The sequence below is a fragment of the Schistocerca cancellata genome, chromosome 3 (genome assembly GCF_023864275.1).
Source record: "Schistocerca cancellata isolate TAMUIC-IGC-003103 chromosome 3, iqSchCanc2.1, whole genome shotgun sequence".
Taxonomy (NCBI): Eukaryota; Metazoa; Arthropoda; class Insecta; order Orthoptera; family Acrididae; genus Schistocerca; species Schistocerca cancellata.
The window spans coordinates 553,007,397-553,030,195 of record NC_064628.1 but is presented as its reverse complement, the minus strand read 5'-3'; the positions used below and the strand labels follow the sequence as shown (position 1 = coordinate 553,030,195).

Here is a 22,799-nt window from a genome sequence, read left to right as displayed (position 1 = left end):
TTCCCCTGGGTATGATGCGTAGCGATCTCAATCTGAGAAGTTCCCATAGCGTTATATACGCTAAGTAGCCATCATTCACTTATAATTTCTTCGTCTGTAGGGAAGAATATTTTCTGTACTGAACCCACTGAATAAAAACTCGTCGTCAACATACCTCTCAAGCGTGGACATACATGTAATAGAGTGTCAGGCAGTTTTCACTGTGTATAAATTTCCATTGCTATCATCGTGTGAAGGAATTGTGTGATGAAGATTGGGAATACATATTCACCTCTCCCCATGTGTGGATGTCACATGTGCATCGCATACTTTCCGTGGCACAGTGACATAAAGTGGTACGAGTGCAGGCCACTCGGGCTGAGGCAGAGCGGGTGTCTTGGTGAGACGAGGAGCTCGCGTGTTGCAGGCTATCGCGCTGATGGCGGGCCTCTGCTACCTGGGCACGGACGCGCTGACGCAGCGCGGTATACAGGCGGTGCAGGGCGCACTCTTCCTGCTCGTCTCGGAGAACGTCTTCTCGCCCATGTACGCCGCCATCTCAGCCTTCCACGCCGAAATGCCGCTATTCAGGCGGGAGCATGCCGGTGGTCTCTACTCTACCCTTCATTATTACCTAGCCAAGGTCTTCGCTGAGGTAAGTTGCACTGAACGAATTTCCTATGGAAGACTGTAGTCGAGCGGCATGGCAACATTGACAGATTGCTACCAACCGTAAAGATGACTTGAAACGTCCCCTTAGAACAATTTATACACGACTGTGCTTAACCTGACACACAATATTATTTAGCGCAACGCAATCTGACTATCGAAGATCCCTGCAAAAGAATGGCCCTGACTAACATTAACCTATACCTTTCACAAATCACTTACCTCACAAAAATCTTCGTTACTGGAACTACTGCAATACAGCGAGCGCCACTACTGCCAGCTAAATAAAAGATTCAAACTACTGAAGGCACTAACTACTGATAGGGATAGTTAGCAAATGAAAGATATTAATAGAGAACAAACAATGTATTTACCTTAATAGTCATATATATAGCAGTTCATGACAAATTACAAAACTCCGCCATCTCTCTCCCCACATCCACCACTGCTGGCGGCTCACCTCCAACTGCGCAATGCTACGCGCTGTTCACATCCAGCTGCCGCTGCCCAACACTACAATGGCAGACAACAATGCAAACTAGCCACAGACTGCACACAGCACAGCCAGTGATTTTCGTACAGAGCGCTACGTAACGTTGCCAATAAGAAAACATAAACAGCCTACTTACATAGCCCCCATGCTCCCCACAAAAAATTTTACAAAATATTTTTGGGCAGTGGCCAATAATGATTTGAAAAAATTTTTCATAATTACAATAACAAAGATATCAAATGCACACACTTATTTATACAATGTTGGTCAAAAGCTAAAATTTTCTCACAGTCCATAAAGACAGTCCTGATCATTCATCACAGTAAAACTGCCGTTTCTTTTATCAAAGTCTGAGCAGTAAAAGACAATGCACACGAAAGTAGTGGATGTCCATGCAGTCTTGAAGAAGTAGTGTTGTCCTTCCAACAGAAAGACAGTGCTGACTCTTGACATGGTGACAGGTAATGGGCCACAACAGAGCAAACCCACAGCAGAGTCATTCGACGTTTTGAAGAAGATTGGTAGGTAGGTCATCACAGAGCAGATCCATTGTAGTCCTGGTAGAGAGTATGGTATTGGTGGGCCACCAGAGGTGCAGACCCACTGTAGTCCTTGTAGAAATAATGGTATTGGTGGGTCATCAGAGATGCAGACCCACTGTAGTTCTTGTAGAGATGGCCAGCAGCCATCTGTTGTGACTGTGCAGGTGCACAATCACCATTGAAGAGTCTTGCGGATAATAGAGCAAGTCCATAACCCACCACTTGTGCACTCACAAAGTTTTTGGAATTGTCCTTAGAACCAGCAATGCTGTTATCCAGTCCCTTGCTGAATTATCAACACACGTGCAAACACTAACAGTCCCTACTTCTCACATATTGTCCATATACTATGACCAACGGAAACGTGTGCAGTGAAATGTAACTTACACACTGTAGTCGAGCGGCATGGCAACATTGACAGATTGCTACCAACCGTAAAGATGACTCATTGAGCTCCAGGCTGGCACAGCGAGAAGACTGTTACACATTGAGCTTTCGGCGAAAATCTTCAGAATCATACGTGCCGGAGCTGTCGCAGACAGCGGTCGTGTGTGCGTCAGGTGTGCTTGCTTGTGTGAATTCGAGTGTGTTTCCTTTCCAAAGAAGACTTTTACCAGAAGCTCAGTGTGTAACAATCTTTTTGTTGTGCTTGTCTCCAGCTGAAAGTATTATCTTTTCCGTGAGTAGCAGCTTACCCTTTTCATAACATTCTTGACAGTTTATTAACAAACTAATCCAAATCACGTTTTACCGAACTATGATATCATATTTATGTGACAGGAGGAAAAGGAATAGGGAGTCATTCGAATGACGTTACGAGGCGCAAAAAGATATCTGCGGCTTTCACAAAGGGCAGATTGTTACGGCGCATCGCCTGCGAAGATCTCGGAAATGGCGAAGCTGGCCGGTTCTCCACGTGCTGCTATCATGGGGATCCACAGAAAGTGACTGAAGCAATAGAAGCCACGATTAAACGCCTGTGGGCTGGATTTGTGCGCCTCATCACAAGACGTGGACGCTGGAGACTTGCCGGCTCTGCAAAGGGGGGGAGGCGGCGATCTGTACAGATGTTGTTGTTGTTGTGGTCTTCAGTCCTGAGACTGGTTTGATGCAGCTCTTCATTCTACTCTATCCTTTGCAAGCTTCTCCATCTCCCAGTACTTACTGCAACCTACATTCTTCTGAATCTGCTTAGTGTATTCATCTCTTGGTCTCCCTCTACGATTTTTACCCTTCACGCTGCCCTCCAATGCTAAATTTGTGATCCCTTGATGCCTCAAAACATGTCCTACCAACCTGTCCCTTCTTTTTGTCAAGTTGTGCCACAAACTCCTCTTCTCACCAATTCTATTCAACACCTCCTCATTAGCAATGTGATCTACCCATCTAATCTTCAGCATTCTTCTGTAGCACCACATTTCGAAAGCTTCTATTCTCTTCTCTTCTAGTCTAAACTGTTTATCGTTCATGTTTCACATCCATACATGGCTACACTCCACACAAATACTTTCAGAAAAACTTCCTGTCACTTAAATCTATACTAGATGTTAATAAATTTCTCTTCTTCGAAACGCTTTTCTTGCCATCGCCAATCTACATTTTATATCGTCTCTACTTCGACCATCCCTAGTTATTTTTCTGCCCAATTAGCAACACTCGTCTACTACTTTAAGTGTCTCATTTCCTAATCTAATTCCCTCAGCATCACCCGATTTAATTTGACTTCATTCCATTATCCTCGTTTTGCTTTTGTTGATGTTCATCTTATATCCTCCTTTCAAAACTCTGTCCATTCCGTTCAACTGCTCTTCCAAGTCCTTTGCTGTGTCTGACAGAATTACAATGTCATAGGCGAACCTCAAAGTTTTTATTTCGTCTCCATGAATTTTAATACCTACTCCGTATTTTGCTTTTGTTTCCTTTACTGCTAGGTCAATATACAGATTGAATAACAACGGGGAGAGGCTACAACCCTGTCTCACTCCCTTCCCAACCACTACTTCCCTTTCATGCCCCTCGACTCTTATAACTGCCATCTGGTTTCTGTACAAATTGTAAATAGCCTTACGCTCCCTGTGTTTTACCCCTGCCACCTTCAGAATTTGAAAGAGAGTATTCCAGTTAACATTGTCAAAAGCTTTCTCTAAGTCTACAAATGCTAGAAACGTAGGTTTGCTTTTCATAATCTTTCTTCTAAGATAAGTCATAAGGTTAGTATTGCCTCATGTGTTCCAACATTTCTACAGAATCCAAACTGATCTTCCACGAGGTCCGCTTCTACCAGTTTTTCCATTCGTCTGTAAAGAATTCGCGTTACTATTTTGCAGCCGTGACTTATTAAACTGATAGTTCTGTAATTTTCACATCTGTGAACACCTGCTTTCTTTGGGATTGGAATTATTATATTCTTCTTGAAGTCTGAGGGTATTTCGCATGTCTCATACATCTTGCTCACCAGATGGTAGAGTTTTGTCATGACTGGCTCTCCCAAGGCCATCAGTAGTTCTAATGGAATGTTGTCTACTCCCGGGGCCTTGTTTCGACTCAGGTCTTTCAGTGCTCTGTCAAACTCTTCACGCAGTATCTTATCTCCCATTTCGTCTTTATCTACATCCTCTTACATTTCCATAATATTGTCCTCAAGTACATAGCCCTTGTATAAACCCTCTATATATTCCTTCCACCTTTCCGCCTTCCCTTCTTTGCTTAGAACTGGGTTTCCATCTGAGCTTTTGATGTTCATACAAGTGGTTCTCTTATCTCCAAAGGTCTCTTTAATTTTCCTGTAGGCAGTATCTATCTTACCCCTAGTGAGATAAGCCTCTACATCCTTACATTTGTCCTCTAGCCATCCCTGCTTAGCCATTTTGCACTTCCTGTCGATCTCATTTTTGAGACGTTTGTTTTCCTTTTTGCCTGCTTCATTTAATGCATTTTTATATTTTCTCCTTTCATCAATTAAATTCAATATTTCTTCTGATACCCAAGGATTTCTATTAGCCCTCGTCTTTTTACCTACTTGATCGTCTTCTGCTTTCACTACTTCATCCCTCAGAGCTACCCATTCTTCTTCTACTGTATTTCTTTCCCCCATTCCTGTCAATTGTTCCCTTATGCTCTCCCTGAAACTCTCTACTACCTCTGGTTCTTTCAGTTTATCTAGGTCCCATCTCCTTATATTAGCACCTTTTTGTAGTTTCTTCAGTTTTAATCTACAGTTCATAACCAATAGATTGTGGTCAAAGTCCACATCTGCCCCTGGAAATATCTTACAGTTTAAAACCTGATTCCCAAATCTCTGTCTTACCATTATATAATCTCTCTGATACCTTTTAGTATCTCCAGGATTCTTCCATGTATACAACCTTCTATTATTATTCTTGAACCAAGTATTAGCTATGATTAAGTTATGCTCTGTGCAAAATTCTACCAGACGGCTTCCGCTTTCATTTCTTCCCCCCAATCCATATTCACCTACTACGTTTCCTTCTCTCCCTTTTCCTACACTCGAATTCCAGTCACCCATGACTATTAAATTTTCGTCTCCCTTCACTATCTGAATAATTTCTTTTATTTCATCATACATTTCTTCAATTTCTTCGTCATCTGCAGAGCTAGTTGGCATATAAACTTGTGCTACTGTAGTAGGCGTGGGTTTTGTGTCTATCTTGGCCACAATAATGCGTTCACTATGCTGTTTGTAGTAGCTTACCCGCACTCCTATTTTTTTATTCATTATTAAACCTACTCCTGCATTACCCCTATTTGATTTTGTATTTATAATCCTGTATTCACCTGACCAAAAGTCTTGTTCCTCCTGCCACCGAACTTCACTAATTCCCACTATATCTAACTTTAACCTATCCATTTCCCTTTTTAAATTTTCTTACCTACCTGTCCGATTAAGGGATCTGACATTCCATGCGCCGATCCGTAGAACGCCGGTTTTCTTTCTCCTGATAACGACGTCCTCCTGAGTAGTCCCCGCCCGGAGATCCGAATGGGGGACTATTTTACCTCCGGAATATTTTACCCAAGAGGACGCCATCATCATTTAATCATACAGTAAAGCTGCATGCCCTCGTGAAAAATTACGGCTGTAGTTTCCCCTTGCTTTCAGCCGTTCGCAGTACCAGCACACCAAGGCCGTTTTGGTTCATGTTACAAGGCCAGATCAGTCAATCATTCAGACTGTTGCCCCTGCAACTACTGAAAAGGCTGCTGCCCCTCTTCAGGAACCACACGTTTGTCTGGCCTCTCAACAGATACCCCTCCGTTGTGGTTGCACCTACGGTACGGCCATCTGTATCGCTGAGGCACGCAAGCATCCCTACCAACGGCAAGATCCATGGTTAATGGGGGGGGGGCTGTACAGATATGACGACAGAATACAATGTTGGTGCAGGTGCAACTGTTCAGGAGTTCACCGTTCAGCGCACATTGTTGAAGTTAGGGCTCCGCAGCAAACGACTCGTATGTGCTCCCGTCGTCAATTACAGCTGCACTGGGCATGGGACAATCGAAATTAGATCATGTATTAATGGAGGCGTGTAGTCTGGTAGGATGAATCACTTTCCTTCTTACAGCAGATTGACGGTTGTGTTCGGGTATGCCACCTTCTTGACTCGATGTAATCACCGTCCCACGGATGCAGGGATAACATTATGCTATGGCTGATGTTCAAGTCTGTTTCCATGAGATCTATGGTAGAAATCTACGGCACCACGACGGCTGTGGACTACTTGAACATTACCATGGGTCACCTTCCAGTTGGGTAGCTGTACATGTCCCAAGGCCACAATCGTGATGCAGTGGTTTGAGGAGCATGGTAATGTTCGTGTCTTGGCCACTAAATCCGCCAGATCCGAACCCGCTAGAACACATCAGGGACCCTATCGGGTGCCAGGTCTGCTCACACAAACCACCGGTCCATAAGCTACAGTGTAGATCAGTTCAATTGAAACATTTTTAATGTGCTGATGCAGTGCATCATAGCATTACATACCTGTAGCTTTACTGCTTCAAAAAGTGCTCCATAGGGCGCCGATCAGTGTCCCGAAGAATCTGAAAGCGCAGGATTGCAATCTACACAGTAGAACAAAGCGTGCCCGTGGGTACGCTGGCTACCTCTCTTGAGACACTGCGCTTCACATCAGCGCATGTGTCAACCCTGTCCTTCAGATAGCCCCACAACCAGAAATCACTGTGAATGAAATCAGGTGATCGTGCCGAATGTGTTTCGGAGAAGCAGTTCAACTTCACGAGTGATGTGGGATGAGGCACCATCTTGCATAAGAACTGTTGAGTCCAACGCGTCTCTCTCCTGTAGGGCGGGTTTGACGCTGGCCAGTCACACTGTAGTCTTCGGTGCTTGTGCGCCAACCTGTTCAAAAAACAATGGGCCAATGATGAACGTAGCCACGAAGCCACACCATACGGTGACACGTTCACCACATAGAGGAACTTCATGCACAGTGACTGGAAGTGAAGATCCCCGCACTCGGCAATTCTGTGTGTTCACCTCAACCGTCAGAGAAAAAAGAGATTCATCTGTCTGTAGGATGGTACAGGGCTGGCTCTGGTCAACTGCAATCTTCGCAAGAGAGTGGAGAGCGAAGCGAACCCGCCGTTGTGCGTCCTGTGGTGCAAGCTGCTGTACGATATGGAGCTAGCACGGATACCATTTGAGAATGGTTCGAAGCACCATCCGTTCAGTGAACCACGGGACGTTCAACTGTCGTGACAGAGCACGTGTACTGCCTGCTGATCGGGATTTGCGCACAGCGTTGTCTGCCATAGAAACAGCGATTTCATCAGTCACCAGTGGTGCAATCGGTCGTCGGCCTCTTCCCGGAGTGACGCCCAGTTTTCCAGCTGATTCTAACTTATTCATCATGCTCCGCACAGCGGATGGAGGAAGAGGACCTTTATGTAATCCATTCAGCCGGCGATATTCTCAGCGTGCAGCATTATTGTTGTTTTGATGATAAAGCTTCACCCATAATGCCCTGCACCTTTTGTCCACGCTTATGTTGACACGTCAACTAGTGCAGTGCCACTAGTCAGGTGTGTGAGGCTATGAATTACGGTGACTGATCACGCAACCTGGTGGCTATAGTTGGAACTGGACGGTGGCGCTGTGATGCATAGCAGTCATGCACCCCATACACTGGACATTGATGCCACCAATTCTGGTACTCGTACGATAATTAGTTTCCTTATGATAATGTGTTAAATAGGGAAATTTTAATTACAACCACCCGCTATATCCAGGAACGTACCAATAATCGCTGCTGTATTGCGTTATAAAGCTGGACCTCCGTGCTATTAAGCAGTTGGTCATCAATATTTCAGCTAGCTAGTTTACACACATCGTGCTTGTCACAAAAATGTGACACACCCCTGTCCTGGCACTTTTCTTCCACACAGTGTCTTCTTCCTCCCCTCCACCTTCTCCATTTCTGTGGGACAAACTATCTGCTTACACTACATCTTCATCATCTGAGTCTGATTCTGCAACACTTTAGTAAAAGCTGCACTAGGTATTAAGCCCGGAAGAGCTTAGTCAGTTTCATCATGATTCGAAACCTACAGTTATGAATATCAAAAAATCATCTTGCCTTTTGGTTGACTGCGGTGTCATTGTACTGGTGACAGCACACCTCTGCGACGGACGATTATCTAAATATACTATAACAGGTGGCAAAGAATATAAACAATAATGAAATGAAACTTCCTGGCAGATTAAAACTGTGTGCCCGACCGAGACTCGAACTCGGGACCTTTGCCTTTCGCGGGCAAGTGCTCTACCATCTGAGCTACCGAAGCACGACTCACGCCCGGTCTCACAGCTTTACTTCTACCAGTATCTCGTCTCCTACCTTCCAAACTTGGCAGAAGTAAAGCTGTGAGACCGGGCGTGAGTCGTGCTTCGGTAGCTCAGATGGACGCCGGCACGGTAGCTCGGCGTGTTCGGTCAGAGGGTTAACAGACCCCTCTGTAACAAAAAAACTGAGTTAATCGTTCAACAACGAACTTAAAACGGATGTCTTACGACGTCCGCCCCGAGCAGATTCAACGAACAAAAGCGAACAAAATGAGATAAAAAAAAGATGGTACAGCACTTGCCCGCGAAAGGCAAAGGTCCCGAGTTCGAGTCTCGGTCGGGCACACAGTTTTAATCTGCCAGGAAGTTTCATATCAGCGCACACTCCGCTGCAGAGTGAAAATCTCATTCTGGAATAATGAAATGGCTTCGAATGTGATGAAAAAGGTACGCTCGCAGTATTTATTGAATGATATTGTCAAACACAATCGCGAAGACAATTTTAATATGGGAACGACCAAGGCTCAGTATGTCCTGCACAAGTAAATGAAAGTCAAACCCATTCCTAAATGTTTCGCAACGGAAAGAGGGTGAAAAATGTCACCTGACATACTTCTTGGAACTCGTTGATTGGCGAGTCAAGATCAACATTTTCTACAATGTGAGATGGCCTAGAAGTTATATGAGAGGCGGTACATAGCACCCAAGCACTTCGTTTGTGACCGAAATCACACACAGTATATAAATGTAAGTTCGGATTCATAACCTTCTCCCACTAGATAATGCAGCGATTTCTTAACAGTCGAAACACGTACGAATGGCACACACCGCTACACAAATGGAGTAGCGTTCACAATTTAGACAACACCTACATTAATCTAATGAATAAGGGCAACACTGTCCGCTTCTGAGTGGTTTTGCAAGTGTGACAGCCAAGTGCAGGTCTCAGATTCAAGCCTCAGTGCTTCCACGTATTCGTCCTTGGTGTAAGTACTGGGACGGGCTGCACTCAGACTCGCAAAGGCCGTTGAGGACCCACTTGACCGAGAAGTAGGAGCTCCAAGGTCTAAACACCGACTTGGAGAGTGGTGTATTATTTTCATACCATTCCGCATCCGAATGATGCTGTAGGCACATAGTGGTCCGTCACGGCCGGAATGTGGAGCCGGTAACTTGTTACATAAATATAATTACATGTAACGGTACCGTGCTGAAGCTGATAGTAGACTTATAGTGTTCTTCTGCTTGCTGGGATTGTTTTCCAAGGGTCTTAATGGTCTTAACTGTATTCCGATACGAAAATAAGTTGACAATACGTATGGGACACGAAAAAACAAAGCCGAATGGTACATACTTCAGTGATCCCATTCTGATCCTAATGAATCACACAGAAAAGCTTCATTTGTTTGGAAAGAGCAAGAACCAGGCGAGGATTCATATGAACCATTCATGACCTAGTACCTCCGGATTTTCCCTCCATTGAATCAGGACATTGAACAAGAGACAAGAATTTATGTTATTCCATTTCACAAAATTGCTGTCAGTAGACGTAATGAAATCGTGGGGATTTTTGTGGATTTCAACTGTTGAGATGATATCTGCGACATCCTAACTTATCCGAGTTAAACCTTCTGGAAGGAATGAAATCACAATGTCATCTCTGTGGTCCAGCACAGGTGACATTAGGGGGAACTGCAATATCCGTACTGCCGATTGCACGACAGAAGACAAAGTTCGTTATTAATAATAAATATATGTAAACTAAACACACTCCCTGAGAAAACAAGGACTCGTGACCCGGAAACTCTCTCTTTCCTACCGTAACAAACAACACTAGGGGTTAAATGTCATTGAGACAGAGCAGCCACTCCGATGACTGTGGATTTAACATTAATGTTATTTGTTTTCGATAATTTTTATGTGTTACGTCGTCCACAACATTCTTGCTTTGGAGTTGTGAAGATTATCAGTGGAAGAAACTAGGAACTGGATGGGGGCAGAATATGACTGTTAACGGTGTACTTTCTTCCAGTCAAGGCGTCTATTTATGCATAATTTTGAGTGTTTGATACACTGCATTTTTCTTAGTTGCACGAGACTAGTGGCGTTTTCAACCCTGTCTCGCGAGAGGCTACATCAGAATTGACGATCATCGTTCGTGCCTTTGCTCAACTATCGTCACTTTCTCACACGACCAAAAAGAGAAATTAAAGGAGGAAAGTGTCTGGATTCGTGACTTGTGTTGCTCTATGTTCTTAGACTGTTTTGTTCTGTTGCCACATTACTGAGAATTTCCAAATATATCCTGCCTGACAAAAAAAAGCGAACCACCCAAAAGACGTGATCAGATGTGAAAGTAGCTTCGTACAAGTACACACCATCGGCGGGAATGTAAATGATTGGAGTTGCAGTTCTTTTTGACTGGTGTAAAGTGTGTCCCAGATCTGAGTCGAGGAGCCTAACTGCAGTGTTCGTTAAAACACAATTTTTGCTCATGCAAGAAAACTGACTGCAATGATCGTTCACTTCTCTGAATTCTTAAATAGGTGATGCTTGAGTTTTGTCATTTCACACAACGAAAACATTGCTACAGCGAGAACAACAATTTGGGTGTGCAACAGGTTACACTTGTTATTTCTGGGGTGCCTGACCTTGGAAAAGTTGTAGGTGAATCAGGTATTTTCTAATACGAGTCAGGACTGAGATTAAATGTTATTTATTTGCTCTAATGACTGATACAAATCGCAGTAAATTCACAGAGAGCAAAGTTCACTAAAACTCAAATCAAATTACTCTAACACAGTGGCGAGACACAAAAATATGTGGAAAACTGTTTGGAGGAAGTGTAGTTAGCTAGATCTGGACAGCTGGCAAGTTAACGATTCAACAAGGTAAGACACATTATAATGAAATTTAGCAACACAAGTTACTTGCCGAAGTAAGCAAGTAACGAACTGCTCAGAACGTAGATCGCATTGTCGCAATTTTCGCAACTTAAAATTCTCCATATTTGTTACGTGCACTAATGAGCTGCAGACTATGGCCGGTGACGGCTTCCACTCAGTGACAGCCTGGAGGCGAAATGCCTCTGAACGGGAGCCTCCAGACAAATGGTTAGAATCTCAGTTCATAGCCTTCCGCTCTCTACTTTCAATGAACTGTGTATGGAGTGGTCGATTCCATGCTGCTGCCAATGGTACAGGCTGGAATATCGCTCATATCACGAATAACAGAGGTGTGTAGCAGAGACTTCCCACTCTTGGTGTACAAAACGCACGTTAACATTACTAAGTTATTGCCAGACTGTACCAGTGTTTCTGTGATTCGTTGAGCACTTTGTGCCAAACGCAGTGGTGGGGAAAATCAATTTAAATGGATAAACAAACTTGTGGAGTGAAAGCAACTGTCATTCTCATGCTAGTTGGTAGGTGCACGGCGTCTTGGGCTTTGATGCTCATGCGGAAAAGGCAAAAATGTCAAACTCAGTTATTCTCTGGGGACGACTGTGATATCACAGTCTCACCCACCCCTCCCCCCATGCCCGCAGCTAGGCCAGAGCATCGACTCTCTCCACAAAAGCATGAAACAGGCAGAAGCCTAACTTCCATGAAAATTGCCAGTCTCGCTGGGGCAATGTGCCTCTCCTAATTACACTGGCAGATTGTCCTCTGCTGATACCAGGAACCTGAGTCCATACCGCAAATGCACCAGCCAGTGCGAAAAATTCAAAACTTTTCGTCTCTAACACACAGGAACAGTACTCACAAAATAATACCCGCGAAATAGTGGTAAAAATAGAACGATATCAGTTGATGATATATCATAGCACAGTCATGGGGTAGAGCAAGCACGATAGTGCATTAGTGTCGTACGTGTTTAGTATTTTAATTGGGCCTGTTTCGCGTGAACAGCGTCAGATATTGAGTGATCACTGTGCAAGACAAGATGATGACGCGTACTCGTCTGAGACAGCGTTAACAGTTTGAAAGGGACCTCATTTACACTGAGGAGCCAGAGCAGCAGGCACTCCTGCTTAATATCACGTGTAGTGCCTCCACGAGCACATAGGAGTGCCGCTACACGACGTGGCATGGACTCGACTAACGTCTGAAGTAGTGCTGGAGGGAACTGGCAACGGAGATCTCTTCTGAACAGCACGTTGCAAGACATCCCAGATGTGCTCAATACTGTTCACGGATGGGGAGTTTTGTGGCCATTGGAAGGATTTAAACTCAGAAGAGTGTTCCTGGAGCCACTCTGTCGCAATTCTGGACGGGGGTGTTGCATTGTCTTGCTGGAATTGCCCAAGTCCTTCTGAATGAATAATGGACAATGAATGGATGCAGGTGATCAGACAGAAGGCTTACGTACGTGTCACATGTTAGAGCCGTATCTAGACGTATTAGGGTTCCCATATCACTCCAACTTCCAAGCCATTACAGAGCTTCCACCAGTTTCAACAGTCCCCTGCTGACGTGCATGGTCCATGGATTCATAAGGTTGTCTCCATACCCGTACACGTCCATCAGCTCGATGTAGTGTGAAACGAGACTCATCCGACCAGGCAACATATTTCCAGTCATCAACAGTCCGATGTTCTTTTTGAAGGGCCCAGGCGAGCCGTAAAGCTCTGTATCGTACAGTCATCAAGGTTACACGAGTGGGCCTCCGGCTCCGAAAGCCCATATCAGTGCTGTTTCGTTGAATGGTTCTCACGATGCTGACACTTGTTAGTGGCCCAGCATTGAAATCTGCAGCAGATTGCGGAAGGGTTGGACTTTTGTCACGTTAAACGATTCTCTTTAATCGTCGTTGGGTCCGTTCTTGTAGGCTCTTTTTCCGGCCACAGCGATGCCGGTGATTTGATGTTTTACCAGATTCCTGATATTGACGGTACACTCGTGAAATGTTTGCTACCTCGACGATGCTGTGTCCCATCTCTCGTGCGCCGACTATAACACCACGTTCAATCTCACTTAAATCTTGATGGACTGCCATTGTAGCAGCAGTAACCGACCTAACAACTGCCCCAGCTACGTGTTATGTTTATATTTGCGTTGCAGACCGCAGCGCCGTATTCTGCCTGTTTACATATCTCTATATTTGAATACGCATGCCTATACCAGTCTCTTTGGTGCTTCAGTGTAGGTCTCTGTTAGAATGGGTGATAGAACTGTACAATTTCCAGACTTGTGGGACAACACCTTCTGCTGGACTGCTTGGGAATGTAAGGGTAGGCGCACCCGTCATCACTTCACATCTCTGCTTGCCATTTGAGAACAAGTAATGGACACCCTAAAACATACTGTATCGTACTTTAACATTGGTCGACTGGACTAGGGAAAAACCGTCCTATCAGTGGGCTGCAGTTACAACACAACACAAACGGTTGCGTTTGGGGTGATGCCGCGACCAGGAGGTGTGGAGTACTGAAGAATGGTGTCGCACTGTGTTCAGTGACGAATATTGGATATGCTCTGCCCCATATGACCATCGCTGACGAGTACGTTGGCGATCTTGGTACAATTCCCATTGTACCATAGTTTTGGAGTGAGGCTCAAGCTCTCGGGTGATACACGTCTTCAGAGCGGGAAGTAAGTGTTTATCTCTTTCCGCCGTTTCCTCGTGGTGTATAATGGAAATATCTTAGACCCTGTAGCTACAACGTCAATACAGAAACGGGGATTAGCGAGCACGATATCATTATAACAACTATAGTTACGAAAGATAATGAAGCAATTAAGAAGGCTAGCACAGTGTTTTTGCTACAAAGAGCAGATAAGCAGTTGTCAGTATGTCACTTAGAAAGTGAAATGCCATCAATTTGGTCCAGTAAAACAGATACACCACGAGGAAATGGCGGAAGGAGATAAACACTTACTTCACGCTCTGAAGACGTGTGTCACCCGAGAGCTGGAGCCTCACTCCAAAACAATGGAACAATGGGAATTCTACCAAGATCGCCAACGTACTCGTCAGCGATGGTTATCTGGGGCAGAGCATATCCAATATTCATCACTGAACACAGTGCGACACCATTCTTCAGTACTCCACACCTCCTGGTCGCGGCATCACCCCAAACGCAACCGTTTGTGTTGTGTTGTAACTGCAGCCCACTGATGGGACGGTTTTTCCCTAGTCCAGTCGATCAATGTTAAAGTACGATACAGTATGTTTTATAGAGTGTCCATTATCTGTTCTCAAATGGCAAAGTTTAAGCAGATTGTAGATCGTGGTCTGAAGAATTGTGTGTCTAGTGAGTGGATTAAGGGCGGAAAGTATCCTCCATGGCTTAATAACGAGATTCGGAAAACAGAGAGGGAGCAGAAGCTGTACTCTTGGTTCAACAGAGAACGCGCCAATGACGACAAGCAAAGATTAGTAGAGGCTCGTGCATATGTGAAAGATCTATGCGTGAAGCACGCAGCTACCACCACAGTCACACCCTAGCAAAATATCTGGTACAGAACCTGAGAAAACTCTGATTCTATGTAAAACTGCTAAATTGGTTTAAGGCTTCCATCCAGTCACTTGTTGACCATTCCGGAGAGGCAATCGAAGGTAGCAAAACTAAAATTTCACGCTCAAGAAATCGATAACACAGAAGAATCGTACAAACATACCACCGTTAGAAGACTTTCGCATGAACGACATAGTTATAAGCATCCCTGTTGCAGAGAAACAAGTGAAGGAGTTGAAAACAAGTGTCGCAAGGTCCTGATGGGATTTCAGTTCGGTTTTTCAAAGAGCTCTCTGCAGGATGGGCCCCTTACTTAGCTTGCATTTTTCGCGAAACTGTTGCCCAGCGGGAAGTCTCAAGCGTCTGGAAAAAAGTGTAAGTGACTCATGCGTATTAAAAGGGCAAAACAACGGGCAGACAAAACTACAGACTAATATCCCTAACATCGGTTTGCCGCAGAATTCCAGAACATATTCTTAACTCGATTATAATAAATGTTCTTAAGACCGAGAAGCTTGTATCCATGAATCAGTATGGTTTTAGAAGGCACCGCTCGTGCGAAACTCAGCTTGCCCTTTTCTCACATGATATACCGCGAACTGTGGATGAAGGGCCACAGGCATATTCCACATTTCCAGATTTCTGGAAAGCATTTGACACGGTGCCCCATTGCAGGGTGCTAACGAAGGAACAAGCATGTGGAATACGTTCACAGATACGTGAGTGGCTCGAATGCTTCTTAAATAATAGAATCCAGTATGTTGTCCTCGACGGTAAGTGTGCACCAGAGACAAGGTTATCGGCAGGTGTCCCCCAGGGAGGTGTGATAGGACCGTTGTTATTCTCTGAATACATAAATGATTTGGCGGACAGGATGGACAGCAATTTGAGGTTGTTTGCTGATGGTGCTGTGGTGAATGATACAGTGTCGAAGTTGAGTGACCGTAGGAGGATACAAGATAATTTAGACGAAATTTGTAGTTGGTGTGATGAATGGCATCCAGCTCTATATCTAGAAAAACAGAAGCTAATATGGATGAGTAGGGAAGTCAAACCCGTACGTTCCGATGCTGCATTAGTGGTTTCCTGCTTGACACAGTCACGTCGTGTAAAGATCTGGGAGCAACGTTGCAAAGCGATATGAAGTGTAACGACAAGGTAAGGCGAATAGTCTACTGTGGTTTGTTGGGAGAATACTAGGAAAATGCTGTTCATCTGTAAAGGAGACCACATATAGGGCGCTAGTGCGACCTAGTCTTGAGAACTGTTTGAGTGTGTGGGATACGTAACAGGTCGAATTAAAGGAATACATCAAAGCAATTCAGAAGCGGGCTGCTAGATTTGTTACTGGTAGATATAAAAGACACGCCAGCGTTGCGGAGATGCTTCGGAACTCAAATGGGAATAAATTCAAATAGGAATCCCTGGAAGAAAGGCAACGTTCTTTTAGAACAAAGTTATTGGCAAAATTTAGAGGAACGACATTTGAAGCTGACTGCAAAATGATTCTACAGCCGCCACATACACTTCGCATAAGGACCACGAAGATAAGATATGAGAGAGTAGGGCTCTTACAGAGGCATATAGACAGTCGTTTTTCCCTCATTCTGTTCGCGAGCGAAACAGGAACGGAAATGACTAGTAGTGATGCGGAGTGCCCTCCACAATGGGCCGTAATGTGGACGCGGAGTATCGATGTAGATGTAGATGTGCATGTAGATGTAGACGGAGAGACGCAGCGGTATCGGTCTCATGATGTGGGGAGCTAGTAGGTATGACTGTAGATCTGAGTAGAGGATCGAACGGGTTAATGAGACACTCCCCAACTACTTAAGTGCATGCATCTTGGCCAGAGGGGGGTCTATCCTCATACTACGTCACACCGATAAGTGCGGTTATACTGCCCAGTTCCTTGTAAGTTTGACTTAATTTTACAATCGCTGAAATAACATAACATACCCTCCAATTTCCTCTTGGCCTTCTGTGCGCTTCTTTGCTTTGGCCGGACAATGTATTACGTTCTGCTCTTTGACAAACGTAGAATATAAACTTTCGTGTCTTGTGTTTTTTATTCTACTGTTAATTTGGAGTAACACATGCTACATTAAAAATTGCGCATATTCTCCCTATATAAAGACTCATTCTGAGATAAATTAATAAGTTTCCATGGTCTAATTATTAATGGTATGACCATAATCTTAAGGTCACGAGTAGCCTTCCCTTAATGCCTATCGGTTTGCTGTTGACAATAATGTTGTGGGTAAATTTTGCCACAAATTTGACTGCGTATATTGTCATACGTTACTTCGATAATCTTGTATAATGGTAAAAATATGCTCTTGGCTCCGAAGCTCTGATTACGCTTAGTGGTAGCTATTCCATATTCATGAATCATCCTCTATAAATTCTATTAGGAAGCTGACGCTTTTGGTAATATAACGGCTCAATTCTGATTACGTTTCCGCTGAGCAAAAACACTGCGCCTACAGCGTCAGCCATTCCGAGACTAGTATAATTGTATCTGCTGTTTCCTCTCGCACCGACGAGCGAGCTGAATTAGGACACGCTTCTTGCCGTGGCACGAGTGGTAGCAGCGCGGGAGACATGCGATCGACGTCAATTATGACGTAGCCGAATCCGTGAATTCTGACCGCAGGCGCGTCTGGGACAAACGCGACGCCACGGAAACTTGAAATATAGGACGAAAGAAGCAATTCAGATGCATCTCCAGCCAAGGTTCTTACACTGCTACAGCTGCCGCTACAATGGTTACATATTTAGATGTTGGATTGATTCCTGGAGGTGAAAGGACACTTGCGGTTACTGACAGCAAAGTAAAAGGGGTCCAAGAAAAATTCATGCAATCACTTGATGAAGAATTGCATGCTCAATTCAGGATAGGCAATACTGATTGTATCTTCTTTGATGGGCGCCAAGATTGCAATAAAGTTCTGTTAGATACAGGTAACTCATCAGCTTACACGTATTGCGAAAGAAGAGCATTAGACTGTTCACTCCGAGCCAGTGGAGGATGTCTTTGCCATTTTACTCCAGAGAAAGTCTGCTGAAGCTATTGCTGGCCATCTTGTGTATTTTTTAGAGAAAAACAGCGTTGATCAAAGGAGTGGTAGTGACTCAACGAATTTTTAATACAAGTTGGAAAGGAGATGTCATACACTGGACTGAGATAAAGTTGAATCATAAACTCATTTGGTTGGTTTCTGCTCTTCATACCACGACCTACCTATGCGGCACTTGATCAAGCAGTCTAATGAATAACTTTCTTTAATAACAAGTGGCGTGGTATGAACGACAACATGCTTGTTAGTTAAACAGAACTGAAATAGATCCCTCATTTGTCAGAGTATCCTTTCCAGAGCCAATGTTTCCAATTAGTATCATTGTTGTCAAAACGCTGTCTACAGATCAGGCTTAGTGTTACAGGATAATTCAAGCTATAGGGACAGGTGCACTTGCAGCTGATCTGGCGTTATCGTAAATTTCTCATGTAAGCCACTTTCGGTGGGTAATAACTGTAACTAACGTTTGTCATACATTGATTTCAAAACGTGCCCTTAAAGGTAACAACTAGAAGATGTTAGAACTGCTTGTGGAATACACTGTTGATGTTTTCTATCCCTGCTGGTTGTCAATCAAATGAAAGCTCTCCTGGATGCAAGAACCCCGCCACATCAAAATGGTTCAAATAGCTCTGAGCACTACGGGACTTAACATCTGAGGTCATCAGTCCCCTGGACTTAAAACTACTTAAACCTAACGAACCTAAGGACATCACACACACACACGTCCATGCCCGAGACAGGATTCGAACCTATGACCGTAGCAGCGGCGCGGTTCCGGACTGAAGTGCCTAGAACCGCTCGGACATAGCGGCCAGCCCCCGCCACATCCTTTATCAACTGAAGCTCCTCAAATCTCAGATGAAGTCAGTAGCAGATATTGTTGTGCGAACAATCCAACGTTCATTGTGGTTCGCATTTAGTAAAATGGTGCTTCAGACACTTTTGTGCTCGAAAAAAAAAAAAAAAACGGTTCAAATGGCTCTGAGCACTATGGGACTTAACTTCTAAGGTCATCAGTCCCCTAGAACTTAGAACTACTTAAACCTAACTAACCTAAGGACATCACAGGATTCGAACCTGCGACCGTAGCGGTCACGCGGTTCCAGACTGTAGCGCCTTTAACCGCTTGGCCACACCGGCCGGCTGCTCGGAAAAGCAAGAAGAAAAGATAACAGGGGCCCAAAAGACAACTGAATCGAGGAATGAAGATGATAATACGTCAGGAGACCTATCTTTTCGGGGTATGGAAATACCTGCAGTAAATCCAAATGCAACTTCACTTTTGGAACTGATAGTCTCGTCAAAAAATGTATATGAAACTTCACTTTTTGAAAACTCAAAACTTTAGGAATACGAAAGTTTTTTCAAAAGCCAATGAAAGTTCCAAAGTAGCCATGTCGTGGACACCCCATACAGAGGTGTGTGAAACAAGTAGTAGAGGTCTCTGGCAAAGTTTATCCTCATGAGAAACGAAAATGACACATAGAGGTCAGAAGCAAGCAGAAGAATGACTTCTAGAAAGAATCGCAGCAAGAGTCGATGAACGTTGTTGGTTGAACATTTTTACATTTTTAAAAAGTGTTTTCAGAATTTCATAATAGAAACAGAACATATAGGAAATTGTTTTAGTTCACTGAACCAAGTTTTGAGGAAAATTCCGCCTTTTGTAGGTAATTTCAATATGCAATATATTCAAGCGCAAATTTACCCAGCTAAAAGTTTATCAATGAGAAAACCCTTTTAAATTAGGATACTGCACATCAAATGGCACATTTTTGGACACCATAATTCACAAAAAACACGAACATTATTTTTGCCCTCTAAGATGACACGCCCTGTTCTTACAATTCTAAATCTTAGTTTCTCCGGTAAATGAGACCTTACACTGTTGTTCTTTGTTTGCTATGTTTCACCCTTTAAAATGCCAACTGACACTACGTTCTCAAACATGTTACATATCGTTCTATGAAGATGACGAGACACTTTGCTTTGAAACTTGGTACATATCTCTCTATGAGGATGGGGAGAGAGGGTTTCATGTTGTAGCTACAGGGTGTTTCAAAAATGACCGGTATATTTGAAACGGCAATACAAACTAAACGAGCAGCGATAGAAATACACCGTTTGTTGCAATATGCTTGGGACAACAGTACATTTTCAGGCAGACAAACTTTCGAAATTACAGTAGTTACAATTTTCAACAACAGATGGCGCTGCGGGCTGGGAAACTCTATAGTACGATATTTTCCACATATCCACCATGCGTAGCAATAATACGGCGTAGTCTCTGAATGAAATTACCCGAAACCTTTGACAACGTGTCTGGCGGAATGGCTTCACATGCAGATGAGATATACTGCTTCAGCTGTTCAATTGTTTCTGGATTCTGGCGGTACACCTGGTCTTTCAAGTGTCCCCACAGAAAGAAGTCACAGGGGTTCATGTCTGGCGAATAGGGAGGCCAATCCACGCCGCCTCCTGTATGTTTCGGATAGCCCAAAGCAATCACACGATCATCGAAATATTCATTCAGGAAATTAAAGACGTCGGCCGTGCGATGTGGCCGGGCACCGTCTTGCATAAACCACGAGGTGTTCGCAGTTTGTACCGACACAAATTCACGAAGAATGTCCAGATAGCGTGATGCAGTAATCGTTTCGGATCTGAAAAATGGGCCAATGATTCCTTTGGAAGAAATGGCGGCCCAGACCAGTACTTTTTGAGGATGCAGGGACGATGGGACTGCAACATTGGGCTTTTCGGTTCCCCATATGCGCCAGTTCTGTTTATTGACGAAGCCGTCCAGGTAAAAATAAGCTTCGTCAGTAAACCAAATGCTGCCCACATGCATATCGCCGTCATCAATCCTGTGCTCTATATCGTTAGCGAATGTCTCTCGTGCAGCAATGGTAGTGGCGCTGAGGGGTTGCCGCGTTTGAATTTTGTATGGATAGGGGTGTAAACTCTGGCGCATGAGACGATATGTGGACGTTGGCGTCATTTGGACCGCAGCTGCAACACGGCGAACGGAAACCCGAGGCCGCTGTTGGATCACCTGCTGCACTAGCTGCGCGTTGCCCTCTGTGGTTGCCGCACGCGGTCGCCCTACCTTTCCAGCACGTTCATCCGTCACGTTCCCAGTCCGTTGAAATTTTTCAAACAGATCCTTTATTGTATCGCTTTTCGGTCCTTTGGTTACATTAAACCTCCGCTGAAAACTTCGTCTTGTTGGAACAACACTGTGTTCTAGGCGGTGGAATTCCAACACCAGAAAAATCCTCTGTTCTAAGGAATAAACCATGTTGTCCACAGCTCACTTGCACGTTGTGAACAGCACACGCTTACAGCAGAAAGACGACGTACAGAATGGCGCACCCACAGACTGCGTTGTCTTCTATATCTTTCACATCACTTGCAGCGGCATCTGTTGGTGAAAATTGTAACTACTGTAATTTCGAAAGTTTGTCCGCCTGAAAATGTACTGTTGTCCCAAGCATATTGCAACAAACGGTGTATTTCTATCGCTGCTCGTTTAGTTTTTATTGCCGTTTCAAATATACCGGTCATTTTTGAAACACCCTGTACATGCGGCATTGCTGTGTTAACAACGTTGTGTTCAGGTTTCATACCAGCTGCTCGAACTAGTGCATATTTTGTAATGTTTCCCTGTTCTACGAGAGCCGCTGTATATTGAGGGTCGGTGCGGTCCACAGCTGCCGGGTCAGGTGCTGGAGCCGGTGCTGTTCGTGGTGGTGGCGTACTGGCTGGTCGGCCTGCGGAACACCGTCTATGCCTTCACCATGACCGCCCTGATAGCCGTGCTCACGCAGAACGTCTCCACCGCCTGTGGTGAGTACTCTTCACGGCGCCACGTCTGCCTTTCTACACAGTAGACTTAAATCAGTTGAATACTAATGGGCCGATACGAGATCACTACTGCCAACACACCCACAAGCTCGAACGTAGGCTTCCGCGTCCGCAGCCGTTTCCAAAAGTTCTTTTCAAAGTACGGTTCGTGACAACGGCATCACATTGTTTCATATATCAGCGTTTCGATCATTGTTGTGAGAATGCAATCGGGGTCATGTACTTACTTGGCACGGTTGCCGTAGCGTTGGTCTGTACAAAACATGAGGAAGCGTTCGCACACCGAAAACTTTGTTCTCTGGAGACTGGTTTGATGCAGCTCTCCATAGTAGTCACTCCTGTGCAAACCTCTTTTTCTCTCCATAACTACCTCAGCACACATCCATTTGAATACGCTTCCTGCTGTCAAGGTTTGTTCTTCCCATGTAATTGTTACCTCAATCACCAAATTTAGATTCCCCGACGTCTCAGAAAGAGTTATGTCAACTGCTCTGTTCTTTTCGTGAATTTTTTCCTTTGCCTCAGTTTTCTCCTAATTTAGTTCCTGTAACTCCTCATCAGTTACTCAATTTACTCTTGTAACATACAGATATCTTCTGTGAAATCACATTTCGAAAACACCTATTCTCGTTTCACTTTCACAAAAGACTTACTTACAATTAAATTTTTATTCTGCGTTAATAAATTTTTCTTTTTCAGAAACGAATTTCTTTTTTGCTGCCAGTTTGTATTTTGTACCCTCTCGTCAGCTATTTTGTTCCACCCAAACATCAAAACCTATCTACTACTTTTCGTTTCATTTCTTAATCTAATTCCCTCAGCAACGCATGATCTGATTCGCCTACCTTCCATTACCCTTGTTATACTCTTACTTGTCCTA

The 22,799-nt window shown here is 44.2% G+C and overlaps 1 protein-coding gene across 3 annotated transcripts in view; it reads left to right on the top strand.

Annotated features, from left to right (window-relative positions):
* Positions 1-22,799, top strand: part of LOC126175392 (protein scarlet-like) — a 412,406-nt gene that overhangs the window by 333,637 nt on the left and 55,970 nt on the right. For all 3 annotated transcript variants that reach the window (XM_049922174.1, XM_049922175.1, XM_049922176.1), the window contains exons 10-11: positions 407-634; positions 21,766-21,901. In XM_049922174.1, the coding sequence (XP_049778131.1) occupies positions 407-634; positions 21,766-21,901 (364 nt within the window). The remainder of the gene's footprint in view (positions 1-406; positions 635-21,765; positions 21,902-22,799) is intronic.